Genomic DNA, 22,934 nt, shown 5'->3' on the forward strand with positions numbered 1-22,934 from the left:
AAATTTTTCACTCGGCCACTTAGAAACATGACCGGTAAATTCTTGTAAAATCGACTGTAGGCCCATCCCAATAGGTAAACACGCGTACTTCAATTTTTATTTTTTTCTTAATACAACTTATGAGGGTAGAGTTTCGAACTCACTACCTTAACCAGTTGAGCTACATCAAATTGAAAATGTGCATAGGTCAATTTCCATTATATATATTATTTTTTAGTAAATTTCCATTATTTAAACATTATATGCCCAAATATATGATCTGTAGTGACAACATTGACAACATGAAAATGGTGGTAGTCTGTATTAGGGAATCTAAGAAACTCATGACATAGTTTGAGTTTTATGGTGTGTTTGGGAGTCGCCAAAATTACTTTTGTCATTGTCAAAATCACTTCTCTCAATAATATTTGACAAATTAAAATTTTGATTTTAACAAAAATTTAAAATCTCTTTAAATTAATTTTTAAGGTATCAAAAAATCAATTATACTTAAATTTATTTTTTTTAAATCATTCATTCTACCACGCGACGATGATCATATGGAGTTTTCTACACAATTTCATTGTAACTTTCTTTGTTGGTTCTTTTGATTCTTCATTCATAAAAATGGGGTGGGTCATACTAAAATGGTGGTTCCAATCAACTAGGATTTGTAATCACTGCCATGTAATCATATGATTTCTTTGAGAACTGAAATAGGAGCGGAAATTTGAATATGAGAACTACTTACAAACAAAATGAGAAAGAACAAGACTGGCCCCATATTATCATTTAAGATAATTTTCCTTGCATCATATATAGAATGATGTACTGGTCAGATATGGAGCCAATAAAAAACAAAAATTTATGTTAGATTCGGAGTTAAATATACTACTATATTTAATTTATGACGGAACTCCATCCTACCATATTCGATATGAATACTTAAACTAACATAAAATTTGTGGTGGTTAGTAGAATACGATTCTATCTCCTGGAGACTTAATTTGATCGTCATAGATTTATATATACATTATTTTACGAACTTTTGTTACAGCATCTGTGACATCATTGGATTTAAGTGAGAACAACCCAACAAAAACACAACAAAGGACTTAACTAATCGACTCTACTACGGACAATCGCATCATCAATTTGAAAAACTCTCCAAGTTCATAGTTATCATTAAGAACGTGAATTTCAAAACTGGCAAGAAAAACAAATATATTAAGATCTTTAATACATCAGAAATTAAATTACGTGAATTACGTGATCACGTAATGTAAAGGGAGAAAAGAGCAAAACCAGTTAGTTGTGTCATTTCACTAAATATCACTTCAGAATATAAATTATTATCCTAACACAAACTACGGTCAATTAAATCACCTAAAAATAGGAATCCTATGAAATGTAATCCAATCAAATCGGAATCCAATGCCTGAGTCATATTACAGACAAGAATTGAATCCACCAAAATAGAAATATAGATGAATTTTTAGGGGAAAATGAAAAAACAAACCAAAACTTACACAAGTAGAGCCACAGAAGGGGAAAACCGAGAAAATTCGGAAATACTAAAAGAACACGCGAGGTTTCTGAAAATTCAGACATAGACATTTGAAACAGATTGTGGACGCTGTCTACTGATACAAGAAAAATCCAGTTAAGTTTTCAGGTTAAATGTTGGTTCATTCATCTTTGACCTAATATCAACCAAAAATTCTAACCAACATCTTATCTAAAAATGAGATTCGACAACAAAAATTGTGAACCCAAAAGAGGTACCATTTGGAAAGGATAAGTTAAAAAGATGGATGAACTATTAATAAAAAGTTAATGGGGTTATTAAATATTCATTGAGGTGAAAAAATGATTTTAAGAGAAATAACAGATGAGGAAACTAAAATTACAGTAATCAGAAATAAAGGAGTCGCAGTTATCAAAAATCAATCATAATCTAGCTAGAACAAAAGCTTAGAAATGCTGGAGAATGTGTACCAGTTTCCTGGATTTAAGTGGAAGAAGCTGAAAGATATATGGAAGAGAAATAATTGTAGGCATCTTCCAATTGTTTCCTTTTCGTTTTGCACGCAATTGCCGCTATTTATTGGGCTCCATTGCCGAATTTTGGCCCAATTTCTCTCCTCTTTCGTTTCCGTTAAATTGAAGCATCAATTTGGTAAAATTCAAATTTGAAGGTAAAAGTTGAACATTGAAAAATAATTGTAACGTATAATGTGATAAAAAAAAAGTTATATACTCTAAATATATATGTACAATAATTAATTTATTTTCAGATATTTTGATCACAGGGGACCAATTTCCCTCCTTTTCTACATAGACCTTGCTCGCCAACTGAATTAACGAACTTTCCGTAACTATACCGTAACGGCATCCTCCCCAACAGTCTATGAAACTCCGTTATGCACCGTCCCCTTCTCTTCCTATGCTGCCCTTTCCTATTACTCAGCCCCACCTCAGTCAATCCCAGCCGTTCGTGGCCATCATCATTCCGTGGATCCCCCCAATCCCTGATCCTCTGCGCCGCAACCAGTATAGGCCCGGCGTTCGACATGTCGGCCACCACGAAATTCATCAAGATATCCTCGCAATTACGCGCCCGATCGACAACTCTCCTCATGTCGGCCATCGCCTCTCCGCCGCCGCAGCTGTACTCGAACAGATACTCTGTTTTCAGGATCATGAGCTTGGTGAGCACGATCGAGTACTTGTCTGGATGAACGGTGTAGATCCATTCCCTCTTCGAGAGGTCTATATCGTGCGACCGGACGAAGAAGCCGACAAGTCGTTCGGGGTTTCTCCCCCAAATTCTGAACGCGAATTCGAGCGATTTCGTGTCGATTTCGACATCGTCGTCGCAGATCAAAACGGCGCCGGTTTCGATGGACCTGCGGGGGAGAAATCGAGCGTTGAGACTGTTTGAAGATTGGCGAATTAGGGAAATTGGTCCGGCGGTGAGGTTTCGAGCCAATTGAGTCAGGGTTTCTCTTGGGGTTGAGGGATTTCCCCAAAGAACGAGCACGGCGCGTACGAATGGGGATGCGGCGTACGTGGAGGCTATTGATTGGAGGAGGGGGATGCGGGACTCGTAATAGCCGTTGATGAGGACCGTGATTTGATCGGATCTTAAATTCCGTCGGTCCGGCCGGAATTCGGCGGCGCACCGGTCGGCGGTTGAGGACACGGCGGCGGAAAAAGAGAGAAGGAAGAAGAAGATCGTCGGTGACTTGAATTTCATCTCCAGTTTCTTACTTCTGCTTCACATGGGAGCGAGATGCAGAAATATGAAAAATATCATAAAATATTGTTCCAAAAATATTATCACATTCGCACTTCAGTTTTTTTTCTTTTTTTTAAATACCTTTTCCCTTTTTCTTCTTCTCTTTTTTTTTCAGTTAGCTTTTTTCACTAAACGACATCGTGAGGAGCTGAGCTGATGTGTGAATTTGCTGTTTTATGGTTCATTAAGAAAATGGGAAGAACGTGAACAGCAACAGTGGGAACAGAGAAATTTAATTAGAACATATCTTGGTATGTGAACTTAACTTATTATAATTTATAGGATTATAATGACACTTTTTTAGTTTGGCTTGTAATTTACGTCCGCAATATATAACTCTTTTTATAATTACATTTGACATATTAAAATTGAATTCAATAAAAAGAATTTGTTTGTCGCTAATATCAATTTTCTTCTAACCCAATCGTAATTCTCAAAATTATCTTTTGAAATGAATATAATATGCTTATAATTTTTTATTATAGTTTGTATTATGCTTATTTTTCTTTTTAATATTACACAAAGGAGTAAGAATATTCAAATTTATATATAACTCAGGAAAAAAAATATATAATTTAAATTGTTCAACATTATTGAATATTTAGAGATATTGACCATGTGATACACCTCATTGTTGAAAGCTTAGGAAGATGGAACAATGAGGTAGAGTTTGAGGGGAAAAAATTCTTTAGTTGAGTTAGGGTGTGCGGATAGTTAATCAGAGGTTCTTATAGTTCAATTTTGACACTTAGCTACAAATTTTGTAGAAAACCGACAATGTAAAAATGACATAGATGGAAGTTGTGATCGAAGGAATTGAAAACTTAAATATCTGTGGAAAATTATAATTTTTATCAACTTAAAAGTAAACGGAAGATTTTTCGATCTTCCCCACATGGTGCAAAGTTATCAAAGTTGGCTACATTCAAGAATTTTCTAGTAGCCTAAAGCCACGTTTTCTTCGAGTTGAAAAGTACATGTAATGCTAGATTCAATTTCACAAATTAAACTCTAAAAAAACCAATGTTATTAATTTAGTTTGACATAAAAAATAAACCAATGTAATGCAAAAGAGACATGGTTTTTCTCGCTATGGACAGTCCAAGTTGGTCAAAATGCCATAACCGAAGTTAAAAGAGAATGCATGTGAAGTGATTATTTTATTTATTTATTTATTATTATTTTTTGACAGTGCCAAGTGATTAATTAAAAATTATGCACTTTAAATCTCTACTTACGCTAACCAACTGTTTCTGATTACTGATTACTTACAGCTGAAGCTCTTATAAATGGCTGTGCTGATTAGAAGTTCAAAATGCATTGGACTTTGTACGTGATTTCCATTTTTAACGATGAATGCAAAATTTTCTATTCGGGCATCGAAACGGAAACCAATTCCCTTTGACCGTTGACTATTGGAAAAATTATTTTTTGTTTTATTATATTAAGATTTAAAATTTTTAATTTAGAAAATATACCGGTGGCACTTAGATTTGTTAAAATAAAATTCAAATTAATAATATTTTAAGTAAAGATTAACAGAAAATCTTATTTGATTTTTCTTTTAAGTCAGATGCATTGTTTTTTTTTAATAAACTCTGGGAAAAAGAGATTTAATATTTTTTATTCATTATGGGAATTCAAATTTTCGATCCATGAAGCTACCTATCCTATTTATATTGAGCTATGACCAAAGTAAAAAAAAAAAAAAAAAGTAAAAAAAGTCATATCCTCTATAAATTTATCTATCAAGAATTAATAACACAGATTTTTAGAGAGTTTTTTGAGTATTACAATTCAAACATTAAATATATAAAAATCACTGTTTTTTTTTCAAGAGAGGTATATTTAGTTTGAAGGAACCTTTTTAAAAATATAAAATGAAGCATTTTTTAGCGTATCTCTATCTATTTTCAATTAAGGGTGTGTTGGAGTGATTTTAGAAAAAGAAATAAGAATAATAGATTTTAATTCCAAAATCTCCAAGTGATTTTTAATTTCGTATTTATTTTCTAGTGCATTTGGAAAAATAAAATATCGTTGGTGTATTCTTGAAAATTTTTATTTTTATTTTTCAAAATTTAGGCAATTTTTAAAAAACTACAAATTAAGTCAATTGTCTTAAAAAAAACGTCCATTATTATTTACAACTCTATCTTGACAAATCTTATTTGAACATACAACTCAACTCCTAATTAGCTCAAACTTTCTTCCTTATTTTGGTTCAAGATATTAAATTTACATATATTCTGTCAATCTCAATATTTATACATTGACTTGTTACCATCTATTTCCCTCTTTTGTATCATTGACAGACACAATAATATTAATTTGAATAAAAAAAGGAAGAAAAATAAGATTATCTTATTTTTAATATGCTTTTTGTTAGAGATCAATAAAGCTAATTGAGTGCACCTCTATTAAGAATAATAATTTATACATGGATAGGTAAAATACACAATATCAACAATTAACAACGTAAATCAAAACAAATCTCTATACAAACACTTGCACGAAAATTCAGGTTTAGAGATCAAAATATCAAAAATAATAATAACAACAAGGAAAAAAGAAAGATCAGACATTATTAATTTATACAACCAAATCACTTCCAAATCAGAAATTAATATGCTAAACATGAAATCCCCAATTTTTTTCAACCAAAAAGAAGTAAATCGGAGAAAGATAGAGCAGAGCAGATCCAAAGTTGAAAACTAAAAGCTACAAATTCCCAAAAATTATTCATATATTTCCTCTTTCTTCATACATTTGCTGATTTGATTTGCCTCATCCAAAAAAAAAAAAACAAAGGAGGAATTCAAGTAGAGAAAAAGAAAGAGATTTCTTTTCTTTTCTTTTCTTTTTTTTTTTTCCCTAAATTCTATCTATCATCTGCACATTGGGCTCTGCGGGCGGTGCGACGGCGTAAGCTGCAGGCTTTCCAACGAACAATAGCTCAAAAAATCGTCTCCGCCAAACAAATCGCCATTCTTCTTCTCCACAACTTTCAGAACATTCTCGAAAATCGAAACCTCACACGGCAGCCTCAATACGCCCGTCTGCTGAAATCCGAACTCCTCCTCCGCCTCCCGCAGCAGAATCTCAAACGCCGGATGCCCTAAATACTGAGTCGGAATCACGAATCGCTTCTGCTCCTCGCCGACGCTCACCGCCAAATAGCCTTTCGGCACGGCGGCGCCGGATCCCTCCCGCCCGGCGGAGACCGTTCGTTTCAGAAACTTCATGCTCTTCCCGGCGGAGGCGGAGGCCGGAGCCGTGCCGGAGATTTTGCTTGCCGATTTCGAGGAGTTTGCCATTTTTCGCCATTTCTTGATGATCTGTTGAAGCCTAACGATTTCTCTGATTTTGTTGGACTTTTTTGAATCCATGGCGATCTTTTTTTTTCCCTCTGGAGAGAAAGTGAGATGAAAGATGAAGAGGTTTTTGGTTCTGTTCTGGACGCGCTGGCTTTATAGCCAATTTGGGATTCGGATTTGAAAAAACGTTAAATTTTTAATTAATTGAGTAATTTTTCCGTGTTTTCTGTTAAGATTACCATAATCGTCTATAATTATATTTCAAATATTAATGATAATTCATTATGTCCATTATTATCCCAAAACTTTTATCTTATAACTTTTTTTTTTCTGTTTTTGTTTTGGAAACTTTTATATATCTTTATTCTAGTTTCATTCTTATATATGGTTTTTTTTCTAAAACAATGTTATCTTCTACTTTTTAAATTTTGTCCAACATCTAATCCGATCTAGTTACATCTTATCTGATGCCAAAATTTGAAAACAAATAATCTAAAATTTTGATTACATATAATAAATTTTATATATTATTTAGCCACATAATCAATAGATATATTGTATTGCTTTATTATCTGACCCTAATATTTCATTTATTTTAGACTAATGGAGTATTTGCTGAGTATGTAAAATTCTTTATATATTGTTAACCCACCAACATAAGCATAATTAGACTAGTTAAGAAATTAATAACATATTTAATAAATTAGAAATCTCACCTCACCTTACAAGCATTAGCATATAGGTTAGTAGATAATAGTCTCGCCTCATACTTATAATGTAATCTCAAAATAATGAATCCGAACTTCATAATGACTACCTACCCGAACACTCATAGATATTTCATATTTATATAATTTCATAATTTATGTCATTTTAAAAATTTTAAAACTAATATTTTATATAAAAATACATTTTGTGCTATTTTTTAATTCTCTCTATAAAAGTATATTATTTTTAGTACAACAAGTATAGGAATAATTCCGACCTGTAGAAAAATAACAAGATGAGTTGAACTATGTTGTTTTTTTATATATATATATATATATATATATATATATTTAAATTTTAGGTAGTACATATTAGTATAGTTAAAGAAAGAAAGAAAAAGTTGATAAGGTTTATTATTGTTTGGGGTGCGTAACCCAAGGCTTAAAAAATTGGACTGAAATGTGGCGCTTTTGACAGTTATGGCATTAATCTCTCTCTCGGCTCCTATTTTCGGTAAAGATAACCCATGTGGGGTTAGCAATTAGCATATTTAAATAATTAATATCTTATTAATAACGACCCGAAAGTCGAAGCTCATCGGCCGTTGCTTAAGGGCCAGCGGCCATTTTATATTGACCGTACACCTGTAACGTTTTATTATATTAATCTCAAATCAATCCTAATTTATTATGTATATGAAATTTTATAATTTTTATTTTACATAAGTCAATTTCCATCTTATACAGACAAAATAAATAAACAAACAATTTATTGTTCACATTTTTTTTCGTTATTCTATAATATAATATATCTAGTTGTTGGCACTGCATCTATATTTTTATGTTATTAAAAATAGTAAATATAAATATAAATATGCCTTTTAATTACTTAATGATGTGTTAATCAACTTCTTATATGTTGGAGTATAAAATAGAGACAGACAAAACAAATAAAAAAAAAAGGAAAACACTTCTTAACGGTATATTTTCAGAAATAAAAATATAAATATAAATAAAATTGTTGTTAACTCAAGTTTAATTGTTGAAGCAACAATAAACTTCTAACAAACATGAAGAGTTCAAATGCCACTAGTTTTTCTTACATATCAAATGTCCAAATTTCCATCTCGATTATCACTGAAATTTTCTCCAATATTTGAATAGTAATTTAAGAAAAATCAACTTTTATCCATATGCCGATCTTATATTCAATAAATACATAAGTTCATGGAAAGAAAAAAGAGAACGAAAATCGTGGAAAGGAAATTTGAAATTTTCAAATGAAGAAACATAAAATAATATCCATGGGTTGCTTACGTGAAAGTTTTAAAGTATGATTTATAGATCAATATTTTAAAACGTTTTTAATTTTAGGAATCATTAAGAAGTTTTTATTTTGGTCTATCGTACTTTTAACTTTGTTTCATTCTAGTTTATGTACTTTCCATATGTTCGTTTGGTCCATATTTTCAATCCTTTTATACAAATTCTAAACATAGTATAAACTACTTAATATAAAGTCATGGTTACATTTTTAATAAATAAATAAAGTGTAGCGTCATATTGAAATTGCGATAGAAAAATTGAAATTAAAAATAAAATTAAGGAGCAAAATGGTAATTTTATTAAAGTACAAAACCAAAACAAATATTTTAAAAGTATAGTAATTAAAATAATGTTTAAAGTTCAAAAGCCAAACTAACGTTTTAAAAATACATGAAACAAAATAAATTAGAGCAAAAAAGACTTTAACTGAAAGTTAAATTAATTAAAAAGGTAAAAAGTAAATGGAAAAGAGAAACTTTAAAATATAATTTTCACCTTTGTAAATAATAAAGGACTTAAAGGAAATAAGTTCAAATCATGTGACCACCTACCTAGGATTTAATATCCTACGAGATACCTTGTCAACCAAATGTAGTAGGATCAGACGGTTGATCCGTGATTAGTCGAGGTGTATGCAAGCTGGTCGGGACACACGAATTCAGAAAAAAAAATTATATATAATTTTCACAAAGATTCTATTTCTAAGCAAGGGCGTAGTGGTTTCCGAAACAGAGAGTCAAAGGCAAAGGAGCCTCGTACCGTTCGATTGTACTATCATTATTCTAATATTTTAACTGCCCTAACTCCTTTGGCTCTGATTTCTATGGAACCCCATGTGAAATCCTCTCTTTTTTTTTGTTCTCCTAATAAATTTAATTTGCTTTATTGATTTACAATTTCCAATGCCTCCGTCTCAAATCTCCCCCGTTCACAGTGTATATTAAAATAACGTGTAATTTATTAATGTTGAATTTGTAAAGATAAACAAATTGTGTAAATAAAGAGCGGGTACTTTTGTAGTACTATAATATATATTTTTTCCTTAATTTAAAACACGTACTTTATAGAGTAAAATGTATACTATTTTCATTCATTGCTTATCGTGTTAGTGTTATATTAAAATAATATGTAATTTATCAATATTAAGAAATTATTTATAAAGGTAAACAATTCGTGTAAATAAAGAGTAGGTATTTTTATAGTACTGTAACTTTTTTTTTTTTGGATTTTTTAGATTTGAAAGTTGTCAAAAATAATATCATTGCTCAATATTAATGTTTTAATATGATTTTGATGCATGAATTTTTAAAATGTATATAAGTATATAAACTTTTGTGAAATAACTATTTTATCTTTGAATCATTTTTTTTTTTGTTAATTATGGATATTGTGGTTTGAATATGTGTATTAATGTTTTGGTATGAGTTTAAATTGGAGTCACCTTGGTTAAGATGAGGCATGAATTGGATGAGTGAATCTATATGGTAGAATAATAGTAATTAGCATTAAAATTGTTGTTTTTTTAATTTATAGGCTGAAATATATAATTTGAAAAATTCAGGAAATAAAAATAGTTATTTTTAAGAGTATATACTTGGAGAGACATTTTGAAAGTTAAATGAAATTCAAATCTAGATATTTGCCCTCACAAGTTTTTCTCTCTTATTTTCAAAATTTATATTTTCAAATTCCAACTATTCATTTAAATTTTAAAAATATGAATTTTAATCATTTTTTTATCACTATTGTTTTTTTAATTCGTAAATTAAAGTATGATAGTTTAAAATTCCAGGGACTTAAAAATAGTTATTTTTTTTAAAAGTTAGTTATAAGATTTAGATATGGAAAGTTTAGTGATAAAAATGAAATTTAAATCTATCAATAAATATGATATTTGCCCCATGAGTTTTTATCTCTTACATTTAAATTTTATTTTGAATTTCAAAAGTCATCTAAATTTTACAACTTGTATTTTTAGTTTTTTTTAACTGTTTTAAAATTTTTAAGTTTAGTTTACACTAAACAAAAATTTGTTCTAAATCATTGAAAATGTGGTGTAACTTTATTTATAAACAATCTCTAATATTTAATTCATTTTAACCGTATCAACTAAAATGTGGAGTTTAAAGTTTAGAGTATTAAAAGTGAAGTTGTAAAAAGTGGGTTTAAGAGTTAAAACTAAAATCTATAATTTAAAACTTTATAGATCAATATATAAAAATTATTAAAAATAAACATAACCGTGTATTTAAAAAAAATATATATCGAAATTATTTCAATATTTTGCACTTGACTAAATTATCATTTTACCAATGTGGTATATATTTAGTGTTATGTAAATTGTAATTATTGTTTTTTTTTACTTCGTAAATTGTATTTTTAAAGTTTATAAATGGAACTGTTGTTGTTGAACGGTGCCTATGCCATCTTTAAAGTACACTTGATCAAAATACAAAATATTCATAGTATAATAATTTAATTTTAAATTTTTGTAGCCCCACCTAATTTTAAAGAACTTTTTTCTTTTTTTTTTTTCTAACGCATTTGGAGATGAGAGATCCAAATTCACTGTCTTTTGGCCGGTTGGAGATAGGTGTCTTAATATGTTAATATGTTAGGTTGACAATTTTAAAGAACAATTATATGATGTCAACTAAAGTTTAATATTTGTTTACGTTTCAAATATTGACGAAAAGTTTTAGAAATCAAAATCATCGACATTATTATAGAAGGAGCCATGAGACATGTTGGATTAATGGAGTGGACTCATACAACAATTAAAATTAAAATAATATTTAGAATAAAAATGACAAAATACAGGAAATAAAATAGTAATTTTAGTATATGTACTCTCAAAACATTTATTTGAATCATTGTACTTTAAAAAAGTGACCAATATTTGATCATATTTTCAAAATTTTATATCCATAGAAATTTTTGATACAATTTATGGCTACAATTCAATAAATTTAGAAAATGAAGTATCGTATTAAAATTATAATCGAACAAAATGAGAAAACAATAGAGGGAGACAAAATGAACAAAATTGAAATATAAAATTAACCAAGTCTAAAATAGAAGACAAAAATAAAATAGTGTTTAAACTAAATTTTAATTATTAACTTCGTCACAAGTTTGAATGTACACATTTAAATGGTAACAAGCTTTTTTGAAATCACAATATGCTGACATGAATCATGAATTTATTGGTTGCGGATGAATATTATAAAGAGAAAAAACGGGCAGCTTTGACTTTGACCTAAAGAATAAGGGGCAGCAACGTGATCCGCACCTCACTGAAGGAATCAAGAGACCCATTAATGCGATTCCATCCCAATTAATTTATACCCTCAAACACCTAAAATCATTACACCACTCATTGCCCATCATCAATCCACATTCTTTTTGTATATTAAGCAACCTAATTATATACTTAACAAAGTAAATTCAAGAGATTATTTAAAATAAAAAAAAAGTAAATTCAAGAGTTGGAATTTTGGTACGTCTATAAAAAATTTTTTTAGGCTTAAAAAAAAATCGTAAAACTTAATATGCATTTCCAACTAAGAGGTTGTGAATTCGATTTCCTGCCTCTAGATGTTATACTAAAAAAAAAAGAAAAAAGAGAAGAGCGCCTTCAACAAAGTAAAGAACTCAAAGTAAAATATATCAGCGGAAGATCAAATTAAAGTAGATCTTGAGCGACTGACTTGATTTTTTACTAACGAATTTGCAACGATGTTCAACATAAACAAGTTGAAAATGTCAAGAATATATTTGTGATCGAGTTGTTTTCAGCATTTAAAGTGTCAATTGTGCCACTGAAGAAGCGAACTGCAAGAAGATATCCAGATTCAACTGCAATCTTGAAATAGTTGAGGGACTATAATCTATTTATTTTACTTGATTGATTGACATATCTTTTTTCTTGTTTTTCTAAATCAAATTTAATAAAATTTACTTGATTTAAAAATTTTATCAAGGATATTGCTCCCTGATCCTACTTAAACAGATCAATTTTGCTTGAATTAGATTAGAATGACCTAAGGACACACGTGCATTCATCGTTTATTGGCTGAAGGTGAATAATCTCAAGATGAGACGAGTCTTCCACCATGCTTAGACATGTATCGATATGGGCTCTCTTGTATTATTAAGCTCGATATGCTCATGCTACCTTGTTTTGTTGGACAAGTTAAATTATGCCTACCTAATTATCCTACATTAATTGTCAAGCAAGATATTCAATTAGTCTATTTTTTGCTAATATGAGTAAAAGCTCAACGATAATTAGTACTTAGTCTTGAGATCAGAGGCTCTATATTCTAATTTGTTGTATAAAAAGAATAAATAAATTTAAAAAAAATAGTCTATTTTGTGAAAATTTTCATTACCAATATATAAAAGGTACTCCTTCCATTGATATTCATCCATTAATATTCAACAATGTAACTGGTAAATATATGTATTTTTGGTGTGATCCATTATTTCGTTTATATCTTAGTTGAAGGATAACCTACTATTAGTACCAGAAGATTTTCCAATTTTTCACTCTCGCCTTATAGATTTGTGCCACGTGGGTCTATTTCTTAAATAGAAAAAAAACTAATATATTATGAAATGATACAATTTCTTAAAGATCATTGACCTTTTACTAATTTCTTCCCTTTAATATTTATTTAAATAAAGAAGTCTCTTATTTAGTGACCGAATTAAACATTAGAATACCACGCATGTGTCATCATCATCAGTCGGTATCAAGTGAGGAGGAGAGAGACACGACCGGCAGTGGACGGTGATAAAATTAATGGGTGGAATAAGTAATTCTTTGAAAAACATAATTACGTTTAATTTATATATGTCTGATTAAAAAGTTGTGAGTTTGCTTCCCACCTCTATATATTAAATATATATATTTATTAATTAAAAGGAACTGTAATTTGTTTTCTCAATCATAAATGTCATATTTTAACTTAGTTTATATATGAAATATAGTTCAAATTGGTTGAGGAGGTTCGAATTCCCAAGATTGATAATTATGTACTGAAAAAACATAGTTCATACATATATCATCAATCAAAATGTTAGAAGTTTGAATTTCGACTCTCGTATGTTATATCAAAGTACAATTTATATACTCACAGCACTAAATTAATTTTGAACTATTGTCCCTATTGTAGCTATTTTAGATTGGTGTCTAAATCTTCAAATGTCAGATTCTGCCTAATCCGAACCCCACAATTACATTGTTTTATTTTATTTTTTGACATAACTCCCTTACAAATTGTTAGAGCTTACCATAAAATTTTCATTATCATTACTTATCTAATAGAAACCTAAGTTTTATATTAAATATGACTTGAGACACTGGTCAATATAGATAGAAATGAAAAGAAAATGCCAAAACGAACATAGCTCAGCGGTAATTAATATATAGCACCAATATAATTACGGGTTCATAACTAAAATAGAATACTTTAAAAATTTATAAATCAAAATAATTTGACATCTAATATTAAAAAACTTGAATATTAGCTCAACGGGTAAAAACATAAGTTATGAAATTAAATTTTTACTTTGCGAGGAACCAAAAATTAATGTTAAAAATGTAACATTAAGAGAATGGTGCATTAAAATTTAAATAATATTAGTGAATACTCACTTGATAAATATTGCAATTTGTTTGTGAATGCTCAGTTCTAGAAGTATTCATTGACAGTGATGCCAAAACAAAGTTTTTTCTCCAAGAAATCTTATTTAAAAAAAGCGGTCGTCAGTCACGTGCTTCTAGTTAAGATGATGCTGAGCACGTGATTCGTTGTTACTCTGGCTCCCCTGCAAAGAAGATGCCTAGGGTCTAATACAAGGAAACCCTAATTTTCTAACTCTTCCACTCTCCATCTTTTTGCTTAATTTAGAAGCGAAATTCCCAAAATATCTGTTAGTTTTGATATATTTAGTAAAATTTCCACCACTATATTTGTGATATATTAATATGATTTTTAGTACAATATATATGGGGTATATATACGAGGATTTGAACTTTCGAAAAAAAAATAGATGTTATTTAATACGGAACAATATTGAGATCCGCAAGAATCTGGTATCTTTTCAAATATAATTTTGAAAATTTTAAAAACTAAACGGAGTAGTTATGAAAAATTTTCATTTTATATTTTTGAAATTCAACCGAAATATCAAAAAATTGTTTAGAAGCAAAAATAAACAGAAAAAAAAAAAGATATTAGACTAGTTTTCATAAGTTTAATTTTTTAAAATATAAAATAAAAGCAAAATTGTCATTTTGGCATCTTTGTTTTAACATACCAATTCATTACTTTTATAAGAGGGGCTCAAATTATGTGTTCAAAATCAAATATCAATTAAAAAAAACATCTTAAATTTTAGTTCATGATCTTCAATGTATTTGGAGATTCATGAATGGGGTTAGATTCATTCTTCTCAACCCTTTGTTCTTTGTTCTACATTTATTTTATTTTATATATAACCAGTTATTGGATTCAGCAAATAAAAATGAACTAATGTGAAAAGAATGTATATAGTCCATACAGTCTTAAATGTTTTTTCTAAACATTTTTACTTTTTGTTTAATTTTTAGGCCAATGTACTGTTTTAATCTTCTAGCTTTGATTTATTTTAGTACCTAAATTTTTAAAATGTTTATTTTGGTACATGTATTGGTTCACTTTAGTCTTTGTAATTTTAAAATGTCTGTTTGAGCCCATATACTTTTAAAAGGTCACTATTTTGTTTTTAATATCATTTTTCCGATCACAATTTCAACACGACAACAATATATTTCTTAAAATATTATAATAATTTTATATTAAAGAGATTATGTGTATAATTTATAAATAAAAAAAATAGTCAGTTTTTAAAAATACAGGGCCCAAAATGAATACTTTGAAAGTACATGGACTAAAATAAAAAAAAATTAACCAAGGTTAAAACTACAGAGTCCAAATATTTTAAAAGTATAGAGACCGAAATGAACTAAAATTAGAAGTACCGAGACCAAAATAGTATTCTAACCTAATTTTTAAATTGTGCTTATTCTTTAACGTACATCTTCGTAATTTACTTTTAAAACATTTAAAGTGATTTTCAAGTAGGACAGAGATTTCAATTATACCTACCAACAAAATATAACCGTTTGGAAAATAAAAATGTGGTTAAAAAAAAAATCCCCTTTTTATTTGTTTCTTTAGCACAGAATATGGTAATTCGAACTTTGGGTTGGAGATAAATTCTTTTTATTAAAATTTGGCTAGATCGGTTAATAAATAAATTTTTAATTTCTAAAAATAATAATTAGAAAAACAAATCGTTGATCAATGTTATGATATATTTTTCTCTGTCATTTGAGTCAATAACTAGCCAATACATTATCATAATGATAAAAATAATAAAAAAAGTATGTTGATTATAATGAAGTATTAATTTTTAACTCATTTAGCCAACGTTATTGTTTTTAGTTTCATACTTCAAAAGACAAGCTAACTTTAAACATAAGATTTATTTCAACAACTTTTTTTTTTCATTTTAAAATTGAACTAATATTGAAAGAATATTTACGTACCAATAAATTATTAATAAACTGCTTTATTTTTATAACAGATAACTTAATTGATGATTAGCAAACCAACCAGTGGTTAGTAGTTGTGAAATAAATATTAATTGACATAATATTGAAATAAATAAGTTATATTTTCTCCTCAAAATAAATACATAAATAAATAAATAAATTATATCTCATTCTTATACCAACTAATAATTTAAGGTCAATTTATAGGATATGATTTTATCAATTAAGTTAGCTCGAGTTTTTTTTTTATTATTAATTTTTAAGAATAATGTTGGCTCCATTTGATTAACAAAAACATGGCTGTCACTAAATTAATAAGGGATAGTTATTAATAATTGATTGTACCAAAGAAAAAGTTATTGATAATTGATTTATATAAACTATCATGATTATATTCAGTTTTTTTTAATATATAAAAATTCATTTTCTTTCTAAAAATTTGTTATTCAATAAATCGGATTATCCCAAATTATAATGGAATCTCGTAATGGGTGGAAAGAATTATTGAATTTTTATAATACTATATTTTTATAGTATTTTTTTAGTAATTTTTGCAATATTTAAAATTACGATTATTATGCCAAAACCATAATAATTCTGTGGTAATTGACATTTATATATAACCAAGTTGTGAGTTCGATCTCCCACTCCACATATTGTACTGAAAACAATTCTTTTATATTCATTTATTTTTGTTATATATAAAAGAATTAAGTACAAAAATAGTTTCAAACATGTCAAACATACCTGAAACGATCAAATAAAGAACAACCAATTAGATACTTTACCGCCTTAAAATATAGAATATTAAATACTAATCAAACCTACAATTAATTAAACTTGGGTATTTTCTATTAAGAATATCATTTAGTAGTTTATTTAAAATATCTAACAATAAACACTAATGTCGCCTTAATATCAGCGGGCTTAATTCTAGACAAAATTATGTATATTTTTTTTTACTTTTAAACATCAATTTAACTGGGATCCCAAAATGCCAAACCGAGAGTATAGCTATTAAAGCATATATCTCTAATCAAAAGGTTATGAGTTGAAATCCCCTCCTTACGTACTCAAAAAGAAAAAAAATAAATAATAATTGGGATCTCAAAATATGCTGTAGTTTTTTTTTAATACAAAAAAAGCCGTTAATATTTCTGCTCAAAAGGAGAATTTTCTGGTATTGTGGACCTTTCCAAAGATCGGCATCGTGCAAGGCCCATAAAAGGCCCAATAGTATCAAATGGAAGCCCACGGCTGCCGAGCCTGAGTTTAGGAAGATCGGGCCCTCAACGGCAATGAATGAATTTTTGTTATAATTAATTTTGATTCAGAAATATTTTGTAAAAGTTTCTTAATTCCAAAAAGTTTGACATCAGACCATTTGTTCTCCTAATAAACTTACGTTTATTTGTAGTTTCTATAGGTTTAAATAGGCTCCAAGAATTTTCAAAGCGTCTGTGTGGTCTCTATTATAAATTTTTATTCATTTTAGTTCTTCTATTTGAAATGTACAGTGTATTTGATAATGACGATAGAATAGATGATTTTGAAAAAAAAATTAAATATAATTGATTTTCCAAAGTCACAATCTAAATGATACCTTAAAAATCAATTAAAAATGATTGCCAAACGTAATTAATGGGAATGAAAGTGATTTTGGCAAACACAAAATTGATTTTGGTCATCCAAAATCACTCGCAAACACACTATTAGTCTCTATAATTTAAAAAGTGATTATTTTGGTGATTTCACTTTTAGTTTTATCTTATTTATTCCCTCCAAAATCTTAGTCATACTTCATTTGCTAAATTTTACTGAGATGTGGCCATAATTTTTTTTATTAAAGTAATTGGGGATAAATGTGTAAAACTATGTAAATAGAAACTAAAATAGTCGATTTTTAAAAGTACAATAACCAAAACGAACCTTTTGAAAGTCCGAATACTAGAATAAACAAATCATCAAAGTCAAAGACCAAAATAGACATTTTAAAAGTGTAAAAATCAAAATAATTAAAGTACATAGACTAAAATAGTATTTAAATCTTTTACCTATCACTCATTTGAAGGATTTTTTTAAAGTTAAAATATGCTATAGTTTTTCAAACATTTTATTTAATCAAGTCTCTAATTAAATAAGATTAACTATTAAAAAATAAAAACTTCTCAAAAGAACTTTTACATCACTCCTTTTTCTCCTCCCTTCACAAACCTAAATTAAATTATAAATTATAAACTACAAAATAATTCCACAAGGAAGATAAAGAAAATGAACTTCAGACGTATTATGTGCACATGGTTTGGTTTTCTCCACATGCCCCACTTCTGTTTGTCTATCTATAATCATTAAACACTTTGCCTCAAAGGGCCTTTTTATTTATTTATTTTTAACTTTTTTTTTTCTTGGGCAAATTAATGAAGATCGTCAAGATTTTTGTTGGTCACTTTGAGATTAATTAAAATTAATAAAATTTGACTTGAATATAGTTAATTGATTAATACATGTATCGATTAAAAAAATCAAAAGTTCTAATCTACCCTACACGTGTAGTTGAATTAAAAAAAAAATTAAGAATTAAAAACCAACCAAAAATATTTCGATTTGCTGAGCTTCTTTATCACAAAAAGGTTTTTAGTAATACGGTACTATGAAATTTAGAGTTGAAATTCTGTCACTAACTTTTATACATATTCCACATATATTGCTCACCTATCATATTTAATCATGTTAGTTGTTTTTAAAATAAAGATAATTTTTTTAATTAATTACTTTTTCTTTTTAATTCAACAACACGTCCAACCTCTTGATAAATAATATATATTAACTAGTTACCTATGCTCAAGTTTAGAATAAATTAACCTCTAAATTTCAATAAATGGTGTAATTGTACCATCAATTATTTAATTTCCTAATTTTCTTAAAAGAGATGTACCCAAGTATAGACATTACTATAATTCTGCGTATACTATGTTTTTAGTACTACTACTTTTTGGTGGGTTGGACTTGAACATCTAAGACTCGTTCGATAATATTTATGTTTCTTGTTTCTGTCTCTTCATTTTTAATAAAGAAAAATGAATTGCATGACCCCACCATCCATGCATTCAACTTTCTATTTATGTTTTGGAATAAATGGAAAACGAGAACAAAAACAATTTCTAAAATTTCTATACAATTTTGAGAATGTTCCAAAAATTGAGAAACAAAAAACATAATTACTGGCAAAATACTTAAGTTTCTTAATAGAATTGTAAATGAGAAACAAGAAACGGAAACATTTTCAAACATGTCAATTTTTTTAGTACAAGTGGGAGCGAGACATTAAAACTTATGATTTAATCAAGTACAGATGTCAATAACTGTTGAAATCAAACCATTTTTATTTGCAGAAATTTGATAATTTTTTTTTACAAATATTTTCTTTATGGTCGAATTAAACATAGGTAAAATGATCAGAAATTGGAACTCGGATTTAAACTTTAAAGAGATAAGTCGCATTCGGTAGAGGCAATAATATTGGCCTTATGTGGAAATCACAAACCATCAACTGTCGGCCACACAATGCCCCAAATTCTACAACTTCCCCTCTACTCACCACATCTTATATTCGTTTTCTGTCACATTTAAATGCCAAATTTTCCCGGACACTTTCATTTTTTTCTTCCCTAAAAAAGTTATGTTTTTTGATTTATTTTTATTTCTTTTTCAGATGTTTTGGAAATCTTAAACAGAATAATGAATTATAAATATGAATTTTTAAATTAAGTTGTTTATGGTTTTCTCTGAGAAATTACATTTAAATTATACGAGAGAATTTGATTTATTGTTTATTGTTTCCGACATAAATAAAAGAATTTTAAAATTTTTTTTACTTATAAGATAGATAATAGATATTTTTTTTAAGTGGGGATTTTATAATATTATTAATTTGACTAAAATTAGTCACCCAAATTTTTTTTTTCATTTTTCAACGAAAAAGAGTGAAACAAGAACAATTAATATGTTTTTAGTTGAATGATCGCTCAAAAAATTTTATAATGATAAACTAAGTCGGGACTTGTAAAAATCAGAGTCGCACTCCCACGCACAAGTTAGTAGAGACCCAAACTAATTTTTGTCTCAAATATGCAACCAAATTTGAGCATACGTGAAGATAGAATTACCTCTAGTATTTATAGGTGTAGAACAGTTAGAACGGTTGATGAACCACGACACACGTTTCACAAAGGATGGCGTGAATACAGTGTTAGTGGAAAGTGGGGAGTTGAGAAACGATTCTTCTTAGTTCGATTGATTGGTCTTTCTCCTTCACTAATAGCCAATCCATGCCAAAAGCGAGCATAACTCAGCGGTAATTGGAGTAGACTTCCAACCACAAGGTTGTGAGTTCGAATCCCCTCCCGACATGTTATACTGAAAAAAGACACTTGTGTTTCGACCTATATGTTTGAATTACTCACAATATCTTTTATGACACATGGCATGTCATTATTCCTCCTCCAACATAACAAAAATATTTTTATACTTTTGCTAAGAAAAATTTAAAATAAAAAGAATGAGAGAAGACTAAACAAGAAATAGAAAAAAATCCCAAACTAACCTTAATCTTTTTAGTTTACAAATTTTTGTTATAAATTTAATAATGTTCGTAGAAAGTAAATTGATGATTTTTTTTTTTGAAACAAAAAGTAGATTCATGATTAAAAATTAGTTTTAATTTTATATTAAAAAATTAAATCAAAATTGTTAATAATCAAGTCCATAATATATAGTTTAATTCCAAGCTAATCATCTCTCTTTTGAAGACCCCTTCCCATTTGCTTCTTTAAGATGAAACTTTTGGCATTTCTTTTTTTTTTTTTCAATTTTCTTCAACCAATTAATGCATCAACAACCCACCATTATTTTATACTTAGTGTGGCCATGAAAATGACCATCAAATATAGTCTAAATTAAAATACCATTTAATTTAAAATAAATGAAGGCGACTCTAATATCTTCTAATTCATAATTATCATCACTATCTCACTTTATGTATCCATAAATGTTGATTTTGTTTATCTTTTAAAATTAGCTTATGAGGCATTTTTTGGTAGAGAGTTTCAAATTTTGATTTTTTAACTTATAAACTTTCTGTCCAAAAAAAAAAGAAAAAAGAAAAAAACCTTAGGATTGGGAAAACAATACTTTGGGGAAATTTATGTTCATAGTATAATGACTAGAGGACGTGTCTGTCAACAAGAACGAGAAAAGCTTTCTCACTATTGCATCTCTCAAAATTTCTCGTTAGGGTGAGAACTACCCAAAAAAAATTATGGGGTGGGTTCACTACCGGAAAAAAATTTCCCTTTTACAAATTTGAACAAGCTCTAGTTAAAAGGTTAAATTCTATTTTTGTTGATCATCAAACTTCAAACTTCTACGTTTAACTTAATATTTTTTAGGCTTATACTTTAAAATACCCTAATTTGGATTAGGATCAATTTAATATAAAAACCTTCGTCATGAAGCAACATTTTGCATAAAAAAACGTTTCTTAATTAGTTTTATTTTTGTTTTTGAAAAGTATCATACAATAATTGAGTTAGGAGATTCCTCTTGCAATTTATTATAATTATTTTTTTTGGAAAAGGATTCTTCTTGCATTTAATAATCAGAATAAAAAAATAAATGTATAAGTTTCTTTATACTTACGCTCTACTTTGTAATTAAATTATTGTTACGAAAAGAGGTTCCAAGATTAAAAGAGAATACTTTCACAGATTCCATTCCATGATATATTTTTTAAAAAAATAATAAACTAATAACAGACAATAAAACTGATGAAAAAGGAAAAAATAATCATTAAAGTCGGACCAACTGATTAAGTTTTTAAATGCCCTAAAAAATTAGAAATTTAAATTTCGCCTTTCGAAAATTAGAAGTTTTAATTCCATCCCGTTGAGGGGAAAAAAAATCATTAAAGCTGGAATGATGGGAATTATAGTGATGAACTGAGTAAGAAGCAGAGTATGAGTTATTTTATTTGGTGCTACGTGGACGAGGAAACATACCAGTGAGAGTCTGACAAGGCAGCACGAGAGAGGATTGATTATAGGAGAATATTCTTTAAGAAAATCTCGGAATCCACAAAAACAAGTCACGGTCGGAGATCAATCACGAACGAAAAAATTTCACGATTCACCATCTGAATTCTTCAAGTGGTGAAGAATTTTGAGACCAAGAACTCTAAGTTCTTTCTCTATGTTTCTTTTGATTTTAGGAATCTCTTACTCTCCATGTTTTCGGAAGAAAACTCCACACACCGTATTATTCACACACACGGTGAAGAGGGAGTTGAGAGATATTAGGGCAACTGCTCCCTCATTTTCAAATTCAAAATGAATTTGAATTTCTGGATTTTAATTAAATCCTACCATTCATTAGTAGATAATTAATAGACATTTGGTTGTCAAAATAATGATTAGACCATGTTGGGAGGCAAGTTCGCAGGCCATGTGGACCGAACTCAGTGGTCAAGATTTACAATGAGCTCCTAGATCGATATAGTGGAATTTACTCCCCTAAAGACAAACCGTATCTGAGCTCATTGGAAGCAAGCTCGGATGTCATAGGGTACCATTAACAATAAAGAGTAGTTTAGTACTTACCCGGAAAACAATTGATAAGATGAGTAATGCCCACTTATCCCCTAT

The 22,934-nt window shown here is 28.6% G+C and overlaps 2 protein-coding genes across 2 annotated transcripts; both read right to left on the minus strand.

Annotated features, from left to right (window-relative positions):
* Positions 1-2,217: 2,217 nt before the first annotated feature.
* Positions 2,218-3,521, minus strand: LOC111009080 (Nucleotide-diphospho-sugar transferases superfamily protein). The gene has a single exon (XM_022282021.2). The coding sequence runs from the start codon at positions 3,236-3,238 to the stop codon at positions 2,273-2,275; it is 966 nt and encodes a 321-aa protein (XP_022137713.1). The 5' UTR covers positions 3,239-3,521; the 3' UTR covers positions 2,218-2,272.
* A 2,481-nt stretch (positions 3,522-6,002) lies between these two features.
* On the minus strand, positions 6,003-6,712 carry LOC111010196 (SAUR-like auxin-responsive protein family). The gene has a single exon (XM_022283545.2). The coding sequence runs from the start codon at positions 6,667-6,669 to the stop codon at positions 6,169-6,171; it is 501 nt and encodes a 166-aa protein (XP_022139237.1). The 5' UTR covers positions 6,670-6,712; the 3' UTR covers positions 6,003-6,168.
* Positions 6,713-22,934: the final 16,222 nt, after the last annotated feature.

Source organism: Momordica charantia (genome assembly GCF_013281855.1).
Source record: "Momordica charantia cultivar OHB3-1 chromosome 11 unlocalized genomic scaffold, Mcharantia_2.0 BLBB01000011.1, whole genome shotgun sequence".
In the NCBI taxonomy this organism is placed as follows: domain Eukaryota; kingdom Viridiplantae; phylum Streptophyta; class Magnoliopsida; order Cucurbitales; family Cucurbitaceae; genus Momordica; species Momordica charantia.